Genomic DNA, 14,652 nt, shown 5'->3' on the forward strand with positions numbered 1-14,652 from the left:
TGGAGCCCAATCAGCGCGGAGTTGGGAGCTCCTGCCCCAACCTTCAGGTGACCCCGCACGGCAGCGGCGGCGGCGGCGGCGGCGGCGGCGGCGGCAGGAGGCAGCGGCGGCTGCAGCGACCAGAGCCCGCAGCGGCTCGGAGCGCCTCCGGGAGGACAGGCGGCGAGCTCGGAGGGGCGTCATCTCTTAGCCGACCGCGAGCTTCGGCGGCGGCCGGGACTGGCTTGGAAGAAGCGAGCGAGCCGGGACGCAGCTTCCTCGGCTCGGTGCCCGGCAACACTGTTGCAGGCTGGGCTGCCGGCTGTCCCCAAGAGTGCGGGCCCGCGCCACCGCCTTTGAACGCTGGGGGTGTGCGTGGCAGCGGCCGCGGTGGCGGCGGCGGCAGCGGCGGCGACCGGAGCGGCGAGTCGGTGCCGCCCGGGCTGCGCTTCGCCAGGGCAGCTCTGGCGGCTAGGGCGCCCAAGGCTCAGGATGCGACTGGTGGGCACGCTGTTCATCCTGGTAGGCAGCCTGCTGCTGCTTCTCCTCCTGCGTCTGCTCTGGTGGCCGGCGGACGCTCCCGACCGCTCCAGGTAATTCCCCGGCCTCAGCTCGCTCCAACCGTTAAGTCAGGTGCACCCAAGCCATTCTCTGGGCGCTGCTTCCCGGCGACCCCGCGGGAAGATCCCTGTGACTGACCACTCACAGACTTTTGGCCAAACACCTCCTTGAGGTTGGGCGGGGGCGGGGTCTCGGGGGTCGCCGAGAGGCGACGCTTGCCCGGGGTGGCATGTTATGGAGTGGGCAGTGACACGTCGGGGTTTTTGAGGACTCCTGATAGTGTCGCTGTGGGTGAGGGAGCTGCAAATAGGAACCTGCCTTCGAGGTTTCCCGCCAGGCTCCAGGACTCCCCCATCCTACACCTGGTTTTCTTGTTCTAAGGTTTTTTTCCTCCCTAACTCCAAGGTTGGGGAGCAACCCAGGGAGTTGGGGTGCACGAAGATGCCCTGGTTGCGTTTGGAGCGCAATGCCTAGCCTGCCAGCCACCGGCTTCCAATGTAGTGTAATAACTTAGTTTTTTCGCTGGCTGTGCAGGCTGGTGGTGAAGGAAAGCAAGGAGGACCGCAGCGGCACTTCGGCAGTGCTCAGGACACTTTGGAGCTCACCAACGACCCCAGCACCACACACCAGGAATAGGTACCGAGGGCTTTAGGGCGGGTGGGTGGACAAGGACTGGGAAATGTTGCACCCGTGGGACTCGCACTCGCTTTCGTGATCTGCCTGGGAGCACACTACACTGTCTCTCTCTCTCTCTCTCTCTCTCTCTCTCTCTCTCTCTCCCTCCACCCTCTCCTCCTCTCTCCTCCTCTCCCTCTCTCTCTCTCTCGCTCTCCTCCTCTCTCTCTCCTCTCTCTCTCTCTCTCTGTGTGTGTGTGTGTGTGTGTGTGTGTGTGTGTGTGAGAGAGAGAGAGAGAGAGAGAGAGAGAGAGAGAGAGAGAGAGAGAGAGAGAGAGAGAGAGAAGTATGCATGTCAACCTTTTAAAAACACATGTCTCTATGTCGGTAGTCTTCCAAACAAGACACTAAAACAGCCCCACTTTAAAAGATGGGTGCTGAATTTTGTAGCTAATGGCGTGTGGAAAACCCCAGAGAAGCCACTCGCCTGTCTTCACTGAGGGATTTGGCTGGTGTGTTTTTTGTTTTGTTTTGTTTTCTATGCTTTAAAGTGCATTTGTGTTGAGACTCAGGCTTGAAGGAAAGCAATTCTTCCCTGTGTTATGAATGTATTTGTCCTAAATGTATGAGGACTTACATTTTCCCCTTAGTGCATGAATGTGTATTTATGTACAGGAAGGGTTGGATATCTATTTTTTCTGATTATAGAAACAGTACAACTTAATGCAGAGAGACATCTGGGAAATACATAAAAGAAATTAATATTTACTTAGAGCCTCAGAACCAGGTAGTATTTTTAGGTTGGGATTGGTTTATTTTAGGTTCCTGTAATGTCCGTTTCCTGTATGACAAATATATGTGAGCTTGTATGTCATCTTTTCTCTCAAAAGGACCAAAGACCTGGACGTTATTTTGCCTCTCACCCCCACCAATGTTGCTTGTTATTAGTGATGCACCATGCTAGTATTCCATAGCCTATTGAAATAATTTTGCCTTTCTCACATAAATGCTTTCCTATTTTCATTTTGTTTTGTTTGCTAGGAGATATTATATTAAATCTATCTTTGTATGTAAATCTTTATCTTCATTTCAGACTCATTTCCTAAGAAGGACTGATGGAAAGGCAGTTTATTAGGTCAAAGTGAACGTGCATTTAATGTTCCAAATCACACTTCTTTCCAATTGCTTCCTAGAAGGCTTGAATCAATTTCTACTTCTACGGGCGCAACATGCTGCGCCTGTTCTGCGTTGCTATTACAATGGCAATTTTGTATACCGCTCCCTCTTCTCTTTTTAATCTCTTTTCCTCTTCATCCTTCTGTGTGTTCTTGGCTTTTGGATCCACCTTAATCTTCTGATTGCATGACTGAACATTCCCAGAGCCACAAGGCTCTGGGCCTGATCCTCAGAAAGATCTAGAAGTACTAGGAAGAAGCTCTGCAGCAAGGAACTATTTCAGGCTGCCACGGATACCTCATTTGAATTCTATACTCTGTTAGGTGTCCCCGACCCGCGTGTTCAGTTATTTGTGGAGTGGCGAGGAGGGTCGTGACCTGTGAATGAAGAATGGGCAAGAATAGAGACATGGGCCCAGGAAAACGTTGCTTATTGAGGGCCGTTTATTGTAAGGGGGTATCCAAATTTAAAGTAAGCTTCTGAAAGGGCGGGGGGGGGGGTGGGAAGGAATGCAGTGGAAAGTTACAAAATCTTCTGGGCCAGGCCCAAGGACAGCAGGTGTGGAGTGGGACGATTATTCAGAAGTCGCGATACACCGAATGTTCTCTTTCTCAAGGTCAGGCTGGATCTTCGTGGTTGCCAGGCAGAATAATTATCTCAAGTATGCAGACAGCTGTGGCTTTCAGCCAGCAGGGCCTCTCAGCCACTGGGGCAGGTCAGGCAAGGTCCTATGGCTCCTGACAGTTAGGGACAGTAGGGGACCCTGGAGTAATGAGACATTTGAGAAAAACATTGATATGTAACTCAGTTTCACCCAACTTTATGTACACAGAAAGAGTGGCTTTCCCTATGTACAGAAGTTGGAGAGACCTGTTTGCAAGACAGTAATCCAGCTATTGTTCATCTTGGGGTTTTTCTGTCGCGGAGATTCAAAAGCATGTCTCCTTCAGGTGTCTCCCAGTTTCCCCCAAGGCCACTGATGGATTTTTATTTCATTGGTATCTTTCTCTTTTACTTGGCAGACTTCTTGAACTAATATAGGTAATTCATATTTTTACCAAACGTGGTCCATTTTTAAAAGATTCCTCTCATTTAAACAAGACTTCTGTGTTTGTTTAAAAAAAAGACCTCTTTGTCTTTTGATCTATTTTATATCTTTTTCATTCCTGATCTTTATTATTCATGGAGCAGAGGAACAAATTTTAATTCACTACTGCTTGGCTATGTAGCGATGTCTCCACTTCTTCATTCCTTGATGGCTGGTCTGCACTTCCTTGTTACTGATGTTAGAAATAAGAGTAGCCAATATGCCATGACTGCCACTTGTGCAGCAGACACTGATCTAAATGCTTTATATTTATTAACTCATTTATGCTTTCAAACTGCTAAAAGAAACAATTATCTTCATTTTATAGATTAGAAATTAACTCCCTGATGTCATAGAGTTGTGCAGCCAGGAGTCAAACCCAGGCCACATGAAGCCAAAAGCCCATTCACAAGCTCGTGTGTGTGTGTGTGTGTGTGTGTGTGTGTGTGTGTGTGTGTGTCTTTGTGCATGCATGTGTGTGTGACAATTTGAGCAACTCTTTCTGATAACATCCATTCTCTCTTGTGTACACACTTCATGTATCAGAGAGCTTTTTACTCTCAGATGACATCTAGATACATGGGGCAGGAGTTCAGGGGCAGGTATGCTTTAATTCCCTTATCTGCAAAGCAACATCCCTTTTCTGTTTGGTGGTCAGCCACCCAGCCCCTTCTTTTCTGTTTGGTGGTCAGCCACCCAGCCCCTTTTCTGTTTCGTGGTCAGCCACCCAGCGCCTTTTCTGTTTGGTGGTCAGCCACCCAGCCCCTTTTCTGTTTGGTGGTCAGCCACCCAGCGCCTTTTCTGTTTGGTGGTCAGCCACCCAGCCCCTTTTCTGTTTGGTGGTCAGCCACCCAGCCCCTTTTCTGTTTGGTGGTCAGCCATCCAGCACCTTTTCTGTTTGGTGGTCAGCCACCCAGTCCCTTTTCTGTTTGGTGGTCAGCCACCCAGCGCCTTTTCTGTTTTGTGGTCAGTTACTCAGCCCCTTTTCTGTTTGGTGCTCAGTCACCCAGTGCCTTTATTGTTTGATGGTCAGTCCCTTTTCTGTTTGAGACGGTTAGGAGCTTCAGCTTGTGGATTTTGTGTTCTCTTTGGGCATTGCCCTTCCTGGAACTCCCGAAGCCTGAGAGCATCCTGATCTGTTGAAGATTTCTTTCAGTCTCACGTAGTCTGTTACTGAAATGTTTGCTTCTGTCACTCAGTTCCAGCTGGCTAGCACCACAGCCAAAGTTGGAGGAGATGGCAGCACTCTTCTGTCATTGCTACCTTCTTCTCTCAGTTAGGCGGAACCCATGCTTGTCCTTTTAACACCAGTGGAAAGTCATCCTTGATTGAAACATACGCTTCACTGGTAAGTTATGGGAAGCAGAGGGCAGAGACTGGAAAAGTATCTTCCCAGTGAGAGGGTTGAGTGTGGAAGGGGCATATAAGGGCCATCTGGAAAGTTCTCTGGTAAGTGCAGCAAGACCTTTCACCTAAAGGAGGACATTTGCTTTTCAGTAAGAACTCTTCAGGTTCTCCATGAACCCCACAGGGTGTTTGAAATTGCCTAGGAGAAGACCATGCATTAAAGTCAGAAGACAAGATTTACTAACAACTTTTAAACAATAACAATGAATTCTTTCTTTTTCACGTAAGCCTTGTCAAAGTCTGTCCTTGGCGTGTTAGACTCACTTCTCCTTGAGTGTATTTCTGTGCTCTAGTTCCTTTGTGTTAAGAAAAGTTATTCTTTTTTTCCCAGTGTCTTGAAGTGCAGGGTTGAGTTATTATATGCATTTTTCTTTCCCCGTATAATGAAAATATTTTAATACTATGAATTTTCCTTTGAGTGAAGATTTGGAATCACTTTTAAAATATTTTTACCTGCAATATTATGAATTGAATTCATAGTTTTATGCATGTTAACTGTACCACTGAGCTGCATTCCCTAGCCATGGACTCATTTTTAAAGTTTTAGTACATAGTATTCAGACTTTAAATATATATATATATATATATATATATATATATATATATATATATGTTACATATATGTATACACACACACACATACAGACACACAGGCTTGAGGGGTGGCTCAGGGGTTAAGAGCATGTACTGCCTTTGTAGAGAACCCAAGTTGGCTTCTTAGCACCTATTTTGGGTTTTCACAGCTGGCTCTAACTTCAGCTCCTGGGGCATCTGGTACTTCTGGCCTCTGTGAGTGCCAATACTCAAAAGCACATGCCCACATACAGAATCCTTGTGCCCCACACCACATAATTAGAAATAATAAAGCAAATCTTAAATATGTTAATAGTTGGGGATAGGAACATGTGTCTGCAATAACACCTAAACCATTTTTGTTTTATATCCTAATAATTTGGGGTATTAATTTAAAATCTTTAAGTAGTTGAGTTTTTCTTAAATATTAATATTTTCTTAAATAATATTACTTTAAATTTTGTTATAAGAGAAATCTAGTAAAATTCTGCTGCAGTATCAATAAATGAGTTTCTTTTTTAAACGTTTTATTTATTCATTATGCATACAATGTTCTGCCTTTATGTGTGCCTACACACCAGAAGAGGGCACCAGATCTCATTATAGATGGTTATGAGCCACCATGTGGTTGCTGGGAATTGAACTCAGGACCTTTGGAAGAGCAGCCAGTGCTCTTAACCTCTGAGCCATCTCTCCAGCCCAATAAGTGAGTTTCTAAATAGTTACTAGAAATGAAGAACTGAATGGTTAGCACATGCTTCTGTGACAGCTGATCTGGAGTTCCCAGAATCCATCCCAGGAACTATACAGATGCTCATTGTGGCTTGGTACCCATTTGGAGCAGTTTCCACTGGAGCTTCAACATCGGTGGTGATGAGCTGGGCTCTTGTGGCTTCATGGGGCTTTCTGGCCATCCGCAGCTATTCTTTGGACGTTCTGGTAAGTTGCTGTCTGTCTTGGCACATTTGGAGTATCTGGACACAAATTTTCCAGAATGTTAGGACTGCGCCTTCACTTTTAGTTTGCCTGCTGTTCACGTTAATGACCTTTTTCCTTTGGTTATTGTGACCCTGCCTTGTGCTTGGCTGGTGCCAGTTTAAGACCTGGGAGTAGGCAGAGTTCAGATGCCAATTGTGTTACACTCCTGTTTATATGACCCCGAGAATGGAGACTCTGAGTTTCTGAGAACTCATTTTACATGCTTTAAATGAATACACAGAAAAGAAAGATCCCCAGTCATTTTAGCACACAAAAGATGGCTACTAGTAATTTTTTCCTTCTCAGTGTGTTTGTATGTATATATTTAGCAATTTTGTTATGCATTTTATGGATACAGAGTAACAACTTTAAACAACATCTGTAAGATTGTGGATATAATATCTTTTCTTCTGCAACATGCTTTCTGAGGCACAGTAGATCGTAGAGATGTTCCTTAATGTATTTGTTTTGTCCTTTTGTCACATGGGTTATTTATCATCTTTGATTTTGGCATGCTCCCTGGGTGTGTTTAGGCCTCTGATTATTTGGATAAATTCCTAGAAGCAGAGGTGCTTCATCATAGAACATTCAAAATGCTGCTGTGTTTTGTGTGACAAGCTGTCACAATGTCTCTTCTAATTTTAGCAGCATGCAAGAGTGACAGCTGACCCTAATGTTGAGATGGTTCGTATTCCCCACCCCCATTTTCAAAACTTCATCCCTAAGAAGTAAAATTGATGCCTTAATCTTGTTCATTCATTGTGCTAGATTTTTAACATTTGTATTTTTTCTTTTCTAAATTGACTTTTAATATATTTCCATTGGCATTTTATTTTCCTTTCTGATTTATCAGAAGTTTATATATATCACACATAAGAAATTTATACTCTGTGCATGATATATTTCTGTATTTTATTTATACCTAATTTTTTACTCTATGGAAGTTTTCAGTCTTTCTGTTGCTGTATTCCTCATCTTTCCCTTCTCTTCCCAGATTTAGTTTTCACTTTAGTTTAACATTAAAGTAAATGTACATCTCTAGTTTAAAAATAGTTAATTTGAGTACACATAAATTGACCCATTAAAGCTTATTTTGGCACGCAGCACAAGAGGTGAGATTTGTGAGTGTTGCTATTATTTTCATAAATGCTTTCTTCTTTGAAAATTATTTTCAAATTTAAATCTAGTTAGTGTGTGTTGTTTTAAAACAAGATCCCAACTATTCAATTTTACCAATAAAGACTCAGGAGTCACATCATGGGGGGGGGGGGGTGGCGGGCAAGCCTACTAGCTCAGAGAGGGAGAGAAAGCATCCAGTTGACCTTCCTACTTAGCCAAAGTCCCAGAAGGAAGACGCTCCTTCTCCATCTCCACAGTGTCTTAAAAACCCTTCACACTGAATGTCCCTCCTTTCTACTTCCTGTGTGTGACTTTATTCTTCCTGCAGACTTCCTTTCACTCTGTATGGTTTTTTCCTATGTTAACTCCCTGTTAACTGGTTGCTTGTCTCTGCCTCTTGAACTGTGGTTGCCTTTATTTAACCCTGTTTACAGAAAGTTCTTGGATTACAGGAGTGTGCTAGGGCTGAGCCACAGCACAACTAAAAACAGGTTTTTCCAATAAGCAGCACCATCTCAGGGTTCACGGTATTATCAAATATCCTGCAACAATTGCTTTAAAAACCTAGAAGTTATCATTTAGATTTTGCCATTTTAAATTACGCTTTCTTTGTTGTGTCTTTGTTTTCATTTCTTTCTTTGTCAGTTGGTGTAAGCTTTTCAGTGCCTTTAGCCATGGGATGTGCATGTCAATCTCTCTGCAACCCTGGTACTCAGTTCCAGGATAGCAATTTCAGTTTCTTTGTTCTCTTTCCTTCTTAATACTTTTGGTTGTTGCTATTTTGGAATTTAAGGCTTTGTGAATGCTAGGCAGGCATTCTGTCACTTCTCCTTTTAAAACTTCAAACAAAATTCCCCCTAAAACTTTGTAGACATCATTCTCCATTTTCTGACATTTAGATCTCTGAATGAGAGATTTTGACAATTTTATTTTCATGGCTTCTGAAGTGATTGATTTAATCATTCATTTTACTTGGTCCAGACAACAAAAACATATAAGCCAATGAGATGGTTCAGTGGATAAAGCATCTTCTTATTAAACATAAGGAACAGAGTTTGGAACCTCACATACATGCTAGCTGTACTCTGGACTCGTGATCTCTGGGCTCAATTGAGAAGCCCTTCCTTGATGAATAAGGAGTAAAGTTACTGAGGAAGGTTCTAGATTCCAACTGAGGGCATTCACATGCATGCATGTATATTCACTTCATGTGTATGCATGCTCCAGGCCCCATTCATATCATGCCTGTAACCCCAGCACTTGGGAAGTGGAGACAGGAGGCTTCTGAGTTAAAAGGCCAGCCTGGGCTACATCAGACTGTGGCTCAAAACATCAAAAAGGGACCCTCTCTCACCAAACCAAAACCCCAAATCCTTCACAATGCTATGTCTACACAATAGTCTCTCTAGATTAAAATGTTGTCTCTTTAGGCAGCAGGGTTAGCTAATTTAAAATTTGAAAAATCTCATAATTCCGTGTGTGATTATTCCAGGAGCCCCCGTATCTGCTTGAGCTCTGTGGTGTGGCTCATTGTTTTCTGCTCCATGAAGACCCCTTGAGTTCTCCTTCAGATAGATGCTTTCTTTGCCCTTTGCCCTGCCTCCGGGGATGGGTTTTCTATGTGTCCTCAGGGTTACTGAATTATTAATCCATAGCATCCACTCTCCTTTTTGTCCTCTCTAAATTAGAAAATGGATTACATTTTTGTTCTTAATTACTTTTTTCTTCAGGCTATCCCATAACATAAAGGCTTCTATCACACACACACACACACACACACACACACACACACACACACACACACTTATTTTAATTTTCTTAAAATATTTTGTGTGTTTATTTGTGTTTGTGTATGCATACGTGCGTACGTGTGTACGTGTGTACGTGTGTGTGTGTGTGTGTGTGTGTGTGTGTGTATGTGTGCGCACGCGCGTGTACGCCAAAGGTCAGTGTTGGGCTTTTTCCTCAGTCACTCCTCATCTGAATCTTTGAGTCAGGGTCTCTCGCTGAACCCGGATGGAGCTTGCTGATGAGCTCAGGGAGTCTTCCGTGTCTGCCTTCTCAGCTAGAGGAGTGTTAATCCAGGCACACACCATCATATCCAGCATTTTGTGTGAGTGCTGATGACCATGTTTTCAAGGTACTTTATAGACTGAGTTTCTCCCTGTAGCCTCACTTTCCTTACTTGGTGTGTGGTTGTTGTGGTAGTTTGAAAGAAAATGGCTCCCAGAGGCTCATAGGGAGTGACACTGTTAGTAGGCGTGGCCTTTTTGGAGCAGGAGTGGCCTTGTTGGAGGAAGTGTGCTACTGAGAGTGGCCATTGAGGTCTTTCACGTGCTCAAGCCAGCCTCAGTGTGGCAATTCATTTTCTGCTGCCTGCGGATCAAGAGGTAGAACTCTCAGCTCCCTCTCCAGCGCCATGTCTGCCTGCTCGCTGCCGTGCTTCTCACCATGGTGATAATGGATTCAGTCTCTGAACTGTAAGCCAGGCCCGATTAAATGTTGTACTTGACGAGAGTTGCGGTGGTCACAGTGTCTCTTCACAGCAGTAGAAACCCTAAGAGACATGTGTAGATTGAGAACGTGAAACACCTGCTTTCTAAAAGTGTTTTCTATTTCTCATAGTAAATAATTTTCAGAAGTCTGACTTTCTCCTACATTTTAAAAGCAATTATCTGTTCCTACAGTGTAGTCTTAGAATTTTGTGACATTTTTAATAGTTTGCTTTTAGTTCAGGTGCCACCAAAGGAGATCTTTCCCCATCCCTGTGTCACCAGACCGGAGACATTAGGATTTCTTGCTTTTAACCCAGCGCCCCCTTCTCAGAGCAAATACCAAAGGCAAGGCTGAGCCAGAAAGCTCTCCAACAAATTTCTAAATTTAAAGTGTGGATTTGAAAAGAAAAAATACAATAAAATAATTCGCTAATTATCAGCTTTTGAATTCCAGAGCCCAACACTGCCTCTTACAGTCATGTTTTGGCTTTAATGCCCGTCACATGCATGTATGCCTGGGTGCTCTCAGTGCCTGCTGCTGCTAGGAATGGAGTATGACAAATGCCACTTAAATCCCCAGGGGACAGAACTCACCTAGCTCTGTGGGTGTCTGCCAGCATCCTCACATGCCAGGGCATAATTAGTGATTGATTTCCTTTCTAATTCTTCCCATAACTTTATTATAGCTGTATAACATAATATATAATAACAATAATATAACAAACATAATTAGCATATAATGTAATATATTATCATCGAGGCATGTTCTCAAGGGGATGTGGAAAGAGGGGGATGTATCCTTTGCTAAGGTAGCCCCCTAAATAGCCTCTTCCTGTTGTAGGAAGCAGGTCCCCGCTTGTGTGGGAGAAGTTAGCTGACTTTCTGGTCTGGGCAGGAAAGAGAGGCAGACCATGGGTGGGAAGCCAGAATCTCTGCCTCTCTAGTATTTTACTTTGGACTCGCTCTGTTTCACAGGTGAAATTTACGCCTCCTGCTGGCACTTCCCCCCACATTCTGAATAGAACAGCATTTCTTTTCTGAAAGGAATGGCTTTCTGAAGCAGCAAATAGCTGCCACCCATCCCCAGGATTGTCATTTTGGATGGATTTGTGTGTCTTCTGGAGAATGTAAATAGTTGAGGAGAAGGGGAAAATCACTTACCATTTCCATTCTATTGTTGAATCCTAGAAATTGTAATAATGCTTTTTTTTTTTTTTTTTTTTTTTTTTTTGGCATTTTGTTATACATGCTCAAACTGGCGCCATAACTGCAGGCTCCAGAGCACTCAGGGCCAGCATGAACTAAAGGGCAGAGGCAGGGGCCTGTGACTGAGCATCACCCGAGTCAGAGAGGCTACTGGGCTTTTGTGTCTTTGCTTCTGTGCTACGAGAAGTAAAAATACTAATGTGCTTTGACTTTTAAAATTCAGAATGCTTTAAAGTTTCCTCGAGTCTGACTTCTACTCCACAAGGAGGCTCCGAGTCGTGTGTCTGCCCCTTATCCTCTTCCCAGTTCTGTGTCTTAATTTAATCCGGGAAGGAGCTCTTGTTTGTTCTGGTTTAGATGCGGCCTTCTCTGTGGCTTCCCTGAGAGGAATCTTCTTTCATGTCTGTTCTCTGACCTCCATGTCTCTCCATGAGCTGTCCTGTTTTGGAAAAGCTTCAGAGCTTGTGTCCCAAGAAGCCAGTCCAGATAGAGGCTCCGGAGCATGGGCTGCCATTCCTCCTGGGTTCTCTGGGTTTGTTCTCCCATGGCAGGAGCGCCAGGGACAGCATGAAGGACATGAAGAAAACCTTCTATTGTTTTCTCTTTGTCAGGCAGGTGCATGCAGAGTAGAAGTTCATGAGGAAATGGGGTGGCTGTGGCCATCTGTGCCCAGAGGCCATTGGATTTGAAAACAAGAATTTTATTTGCCATCATGTTTATGGAACTTCAGTGCAATTGTCCCTTGGTGTCCAAGGGAAATGGGTCGAGTTTCTTATATGAAAGTGTAGTGTTTGTGCATAACGTATGCCCGACTTCTGCATACCTAAATCACGTTGCCATGAATTAAGAGTAGGGGGGATGTTCCTGTGTGAGTGCAGGTACATCTGACACACCACACATGTGGAAGACAGAGGACAGCCTTGAGTGTCAAGCTTCATGGTTCACCTTACTTGAGAGTGTCATTGTTGTTTTTCAGCTGCCGTTGTAAGAGTGGCCGGCAAGCTGCTAGAGATTCTGTCTCTAACTCCTGTTAGAGCCACAGGAGTGCTGGGATACAGATGCTTGTGTTCTGTATCTATATTTGATGTGAATTCTGGCAATTTAACTCAGGTCCCCTTATGTATCATGTGCTTTTACTCAGTGAGACATAGCCCCCACCCTGGCATATATATTTTCTGTCTATGTTTGGAGAGATCCACAGACAAGTAACCCGCCGGCAGGGAAGGTTGGCCGCACCAGGCATACTCCTTTCAACAAAGGTACTGGGATGATTTTCCATGGCTGGAAAACATTGGTCAGATAGTTCAGTTCATGTGACCAGCAGAGCCAATCAAGGCTAGTAACATCTCTGTGATTAATCCAAACTGCCTTGTGTCCCTTGGCCTATCTCACGAACAGTCAGTTCCTTGGATTAACCAGGATTACCATAAATTTGAAAGGCTAAAATCCCTGGTTACCTGTGAGTGACATAAGAACTCCCTTGGATCACTGGAATGTTGAGAGAAGTCAGACATGTTGGGAGATTATGGGCAGGCAGCAGAAGTAATGAGCAGGGGACTGGGCCCTGGGAAAGAGCCCAAGAAGAAAAATGGAAAGAAACACAAACCAAGTATGGCGATTGTTTTAGTCAGTCTTTGGGGACTGTGTGGCTCATGGTTTTACCATCTCATTTGGGGCAGAAAGAGAATGGCCCTCCAGAGCCCCTGAGGTTTGGGAGATAAACTGCCGAGAGAGGTCTTCTTATTCTTGATGCCTTATGAATGCTTTTGTCCTTATGATGGTGTGCTAGCCTTCTGCTAACAAAATGGCTTAGAAAAACATCTTAATGGAGAAAGGACACCTCAGCAGAGGGTTCAGTACATAGCCAGCTTGGCTCTATCACTTTAGACCTGAGGTTGGGACATAGCAGATCGGTGGAAGGCTGGCGGTGAGGCATAGCTGCTCAACTCCTCACAGTGGGAAGAATAGAACCGTAGAGGAAGTGTGGGTGCTTCAGAGGTTTGTCCCCATAGTGATCTGCTTCCTCCAGCAAGGCTTGCCTTCTACCAGTCCATTTTGTGATGAATTAACCCCGTCATGCTTACAGCATCTGTCAAAAGCCCACAAGCCAGCACCCAAGCCCTAGATACCCAAGCCTTTGGGGGATGCTTTTAGATTTGAACAACAACAGGTGACTCTCCTGACATGTACTTATTGGCACGCACTTAGCGTGTTAGCTTGCCAGGACAGGACAGCCTGCCTTTGTGGTTCTTTTACATTTCTTTAAAAAAAAAAAAAAAAAAAAACCCAAAACTGTTTTTTACCAGGCATGGTAAACGGTTTATACAGACTTCAGACAATCTGTCAGTAATTCTTGGGAACATTCCTATCCACGACTATAATTATTTCTGAAGATAATTTTATAGGGTGCAACCTCTTCTTTTGCAGTGGTTGTAAAATAATTGTGTTATCTTACCTTGCTAGTTAGTAGTCATTGTAAAGTACACTGTAATTCTTTAATGTATAATTTTTTTTAAAGCTGCAGCATTCCATGAAATTTATGTCAGATCATTAACTCTGCAAATAACTGACACTTCTCACTGGTTCCTGGAGCATTGGCTGAGTGAGGTGGCACCAGTGGCACCTTCCTATGCTGGCTTTTTGCAAGATATAATATTCTGTATATTCCTTTTTGAGATTACATCTCATCTTTCATTATTGTATGGGATATAGTTCATAATTGCAAAACTTGATGTTATGGTATCATTTTTCATTTTCTTTTTTGATATATGTGTTTGCACACACGTGTGCATGTGTACATGCAAATGTGTGAAGGCTTGCATGCATGGATGTGCATATGGAGGCCAGATGTGTCAGCAGACCTCTTCCTCAATGGCTCTCTGCTTAGATTTTGAGATAGGGTGTCTCACTGAACCGAGAGCTCAGCGATTGTACTTGTCTGATGGGCCAGGTAGCCAGAGATAGCTTCCTGTTTCCTATTCCACAGCACAGCAGTTAAACACATGTGCTGCCATGCCTGGCTTTCATACATAGCTGCTGGGGACTCAGGGCCACAAGTTTGTGCCCAAGGTCTTTACTGACTAAGCCATCTCCACAGCCCTGATAATGTCTTATGTCAAGAGAATGAAATATGTTCCTAAGCATAGACTTACTATTTGCACATTGATCTTTAGGCATTTTTTTTTTTTTTTTGTCATTTTGACTTTAGAATTCAGTTAATACTCACGATGCTTTTGGAGGTGCTTAAGTAGTTACTATATACAGCTAATGTCTGAGAAATTCTCTTCCTGCAGCAGGCAGCAGTATGGTGTAGCCTTTACTTGGTCTTTCACACAGTATGTCTTCTTGGGTCTACAAGAGTCGCATATTGGGATTTGCCCTGTAGCCTTGTCTTCATAATGGACTTAAATCTTGATCACTCAGTGATACAAGGCAGAGTGTGAGTGAGTGACAGCA

At 44.0% G+C, this 14,652-nt stretch overlaps 1 protein-coding gene across 1 annotated transcript in view; it reads left to right on the forward strand.

Moving 5' to 3' along the window:
• Positions 1-409: 409 nt before the first annotated feature.
• Positions 410-14,652, forward strand: part of St8sia6 (ST8 alpha-N-acetyl-neuraminide alpha-2,8-sialyltransferase 6) — a 130,709-nt gene continuing 116,466 nt past the window's right edge. Inside the window, exons 1-2 of the mRNA XM_051150899.1 lie at positions 410-572; positions 1,075-1,176. Coding sequence (XP_051006856.1) covers positions 472-572; positions 1,075-1,176 — 203 coding nt within the window. The 5' untranslated portion in view covers positions 410-471. The remainder of the gene's footprint in view (positions 573-1,074; positions 1,177-14,652) is intronic.

The sequence above is a fragment of the Acomys russatus genome, chromosome 9 (assembly GCF_903995435.1).
Source record: "Acomys russatus chromosome 9, mAcoRus1.1, whole genome shotgun sequence".
Classification (NCBI taxonomy): Eukaryota; Metazoa; Chordata; class Mammalia; order Rodentia; family Muridae; genus Acomys; species Acomys russatus.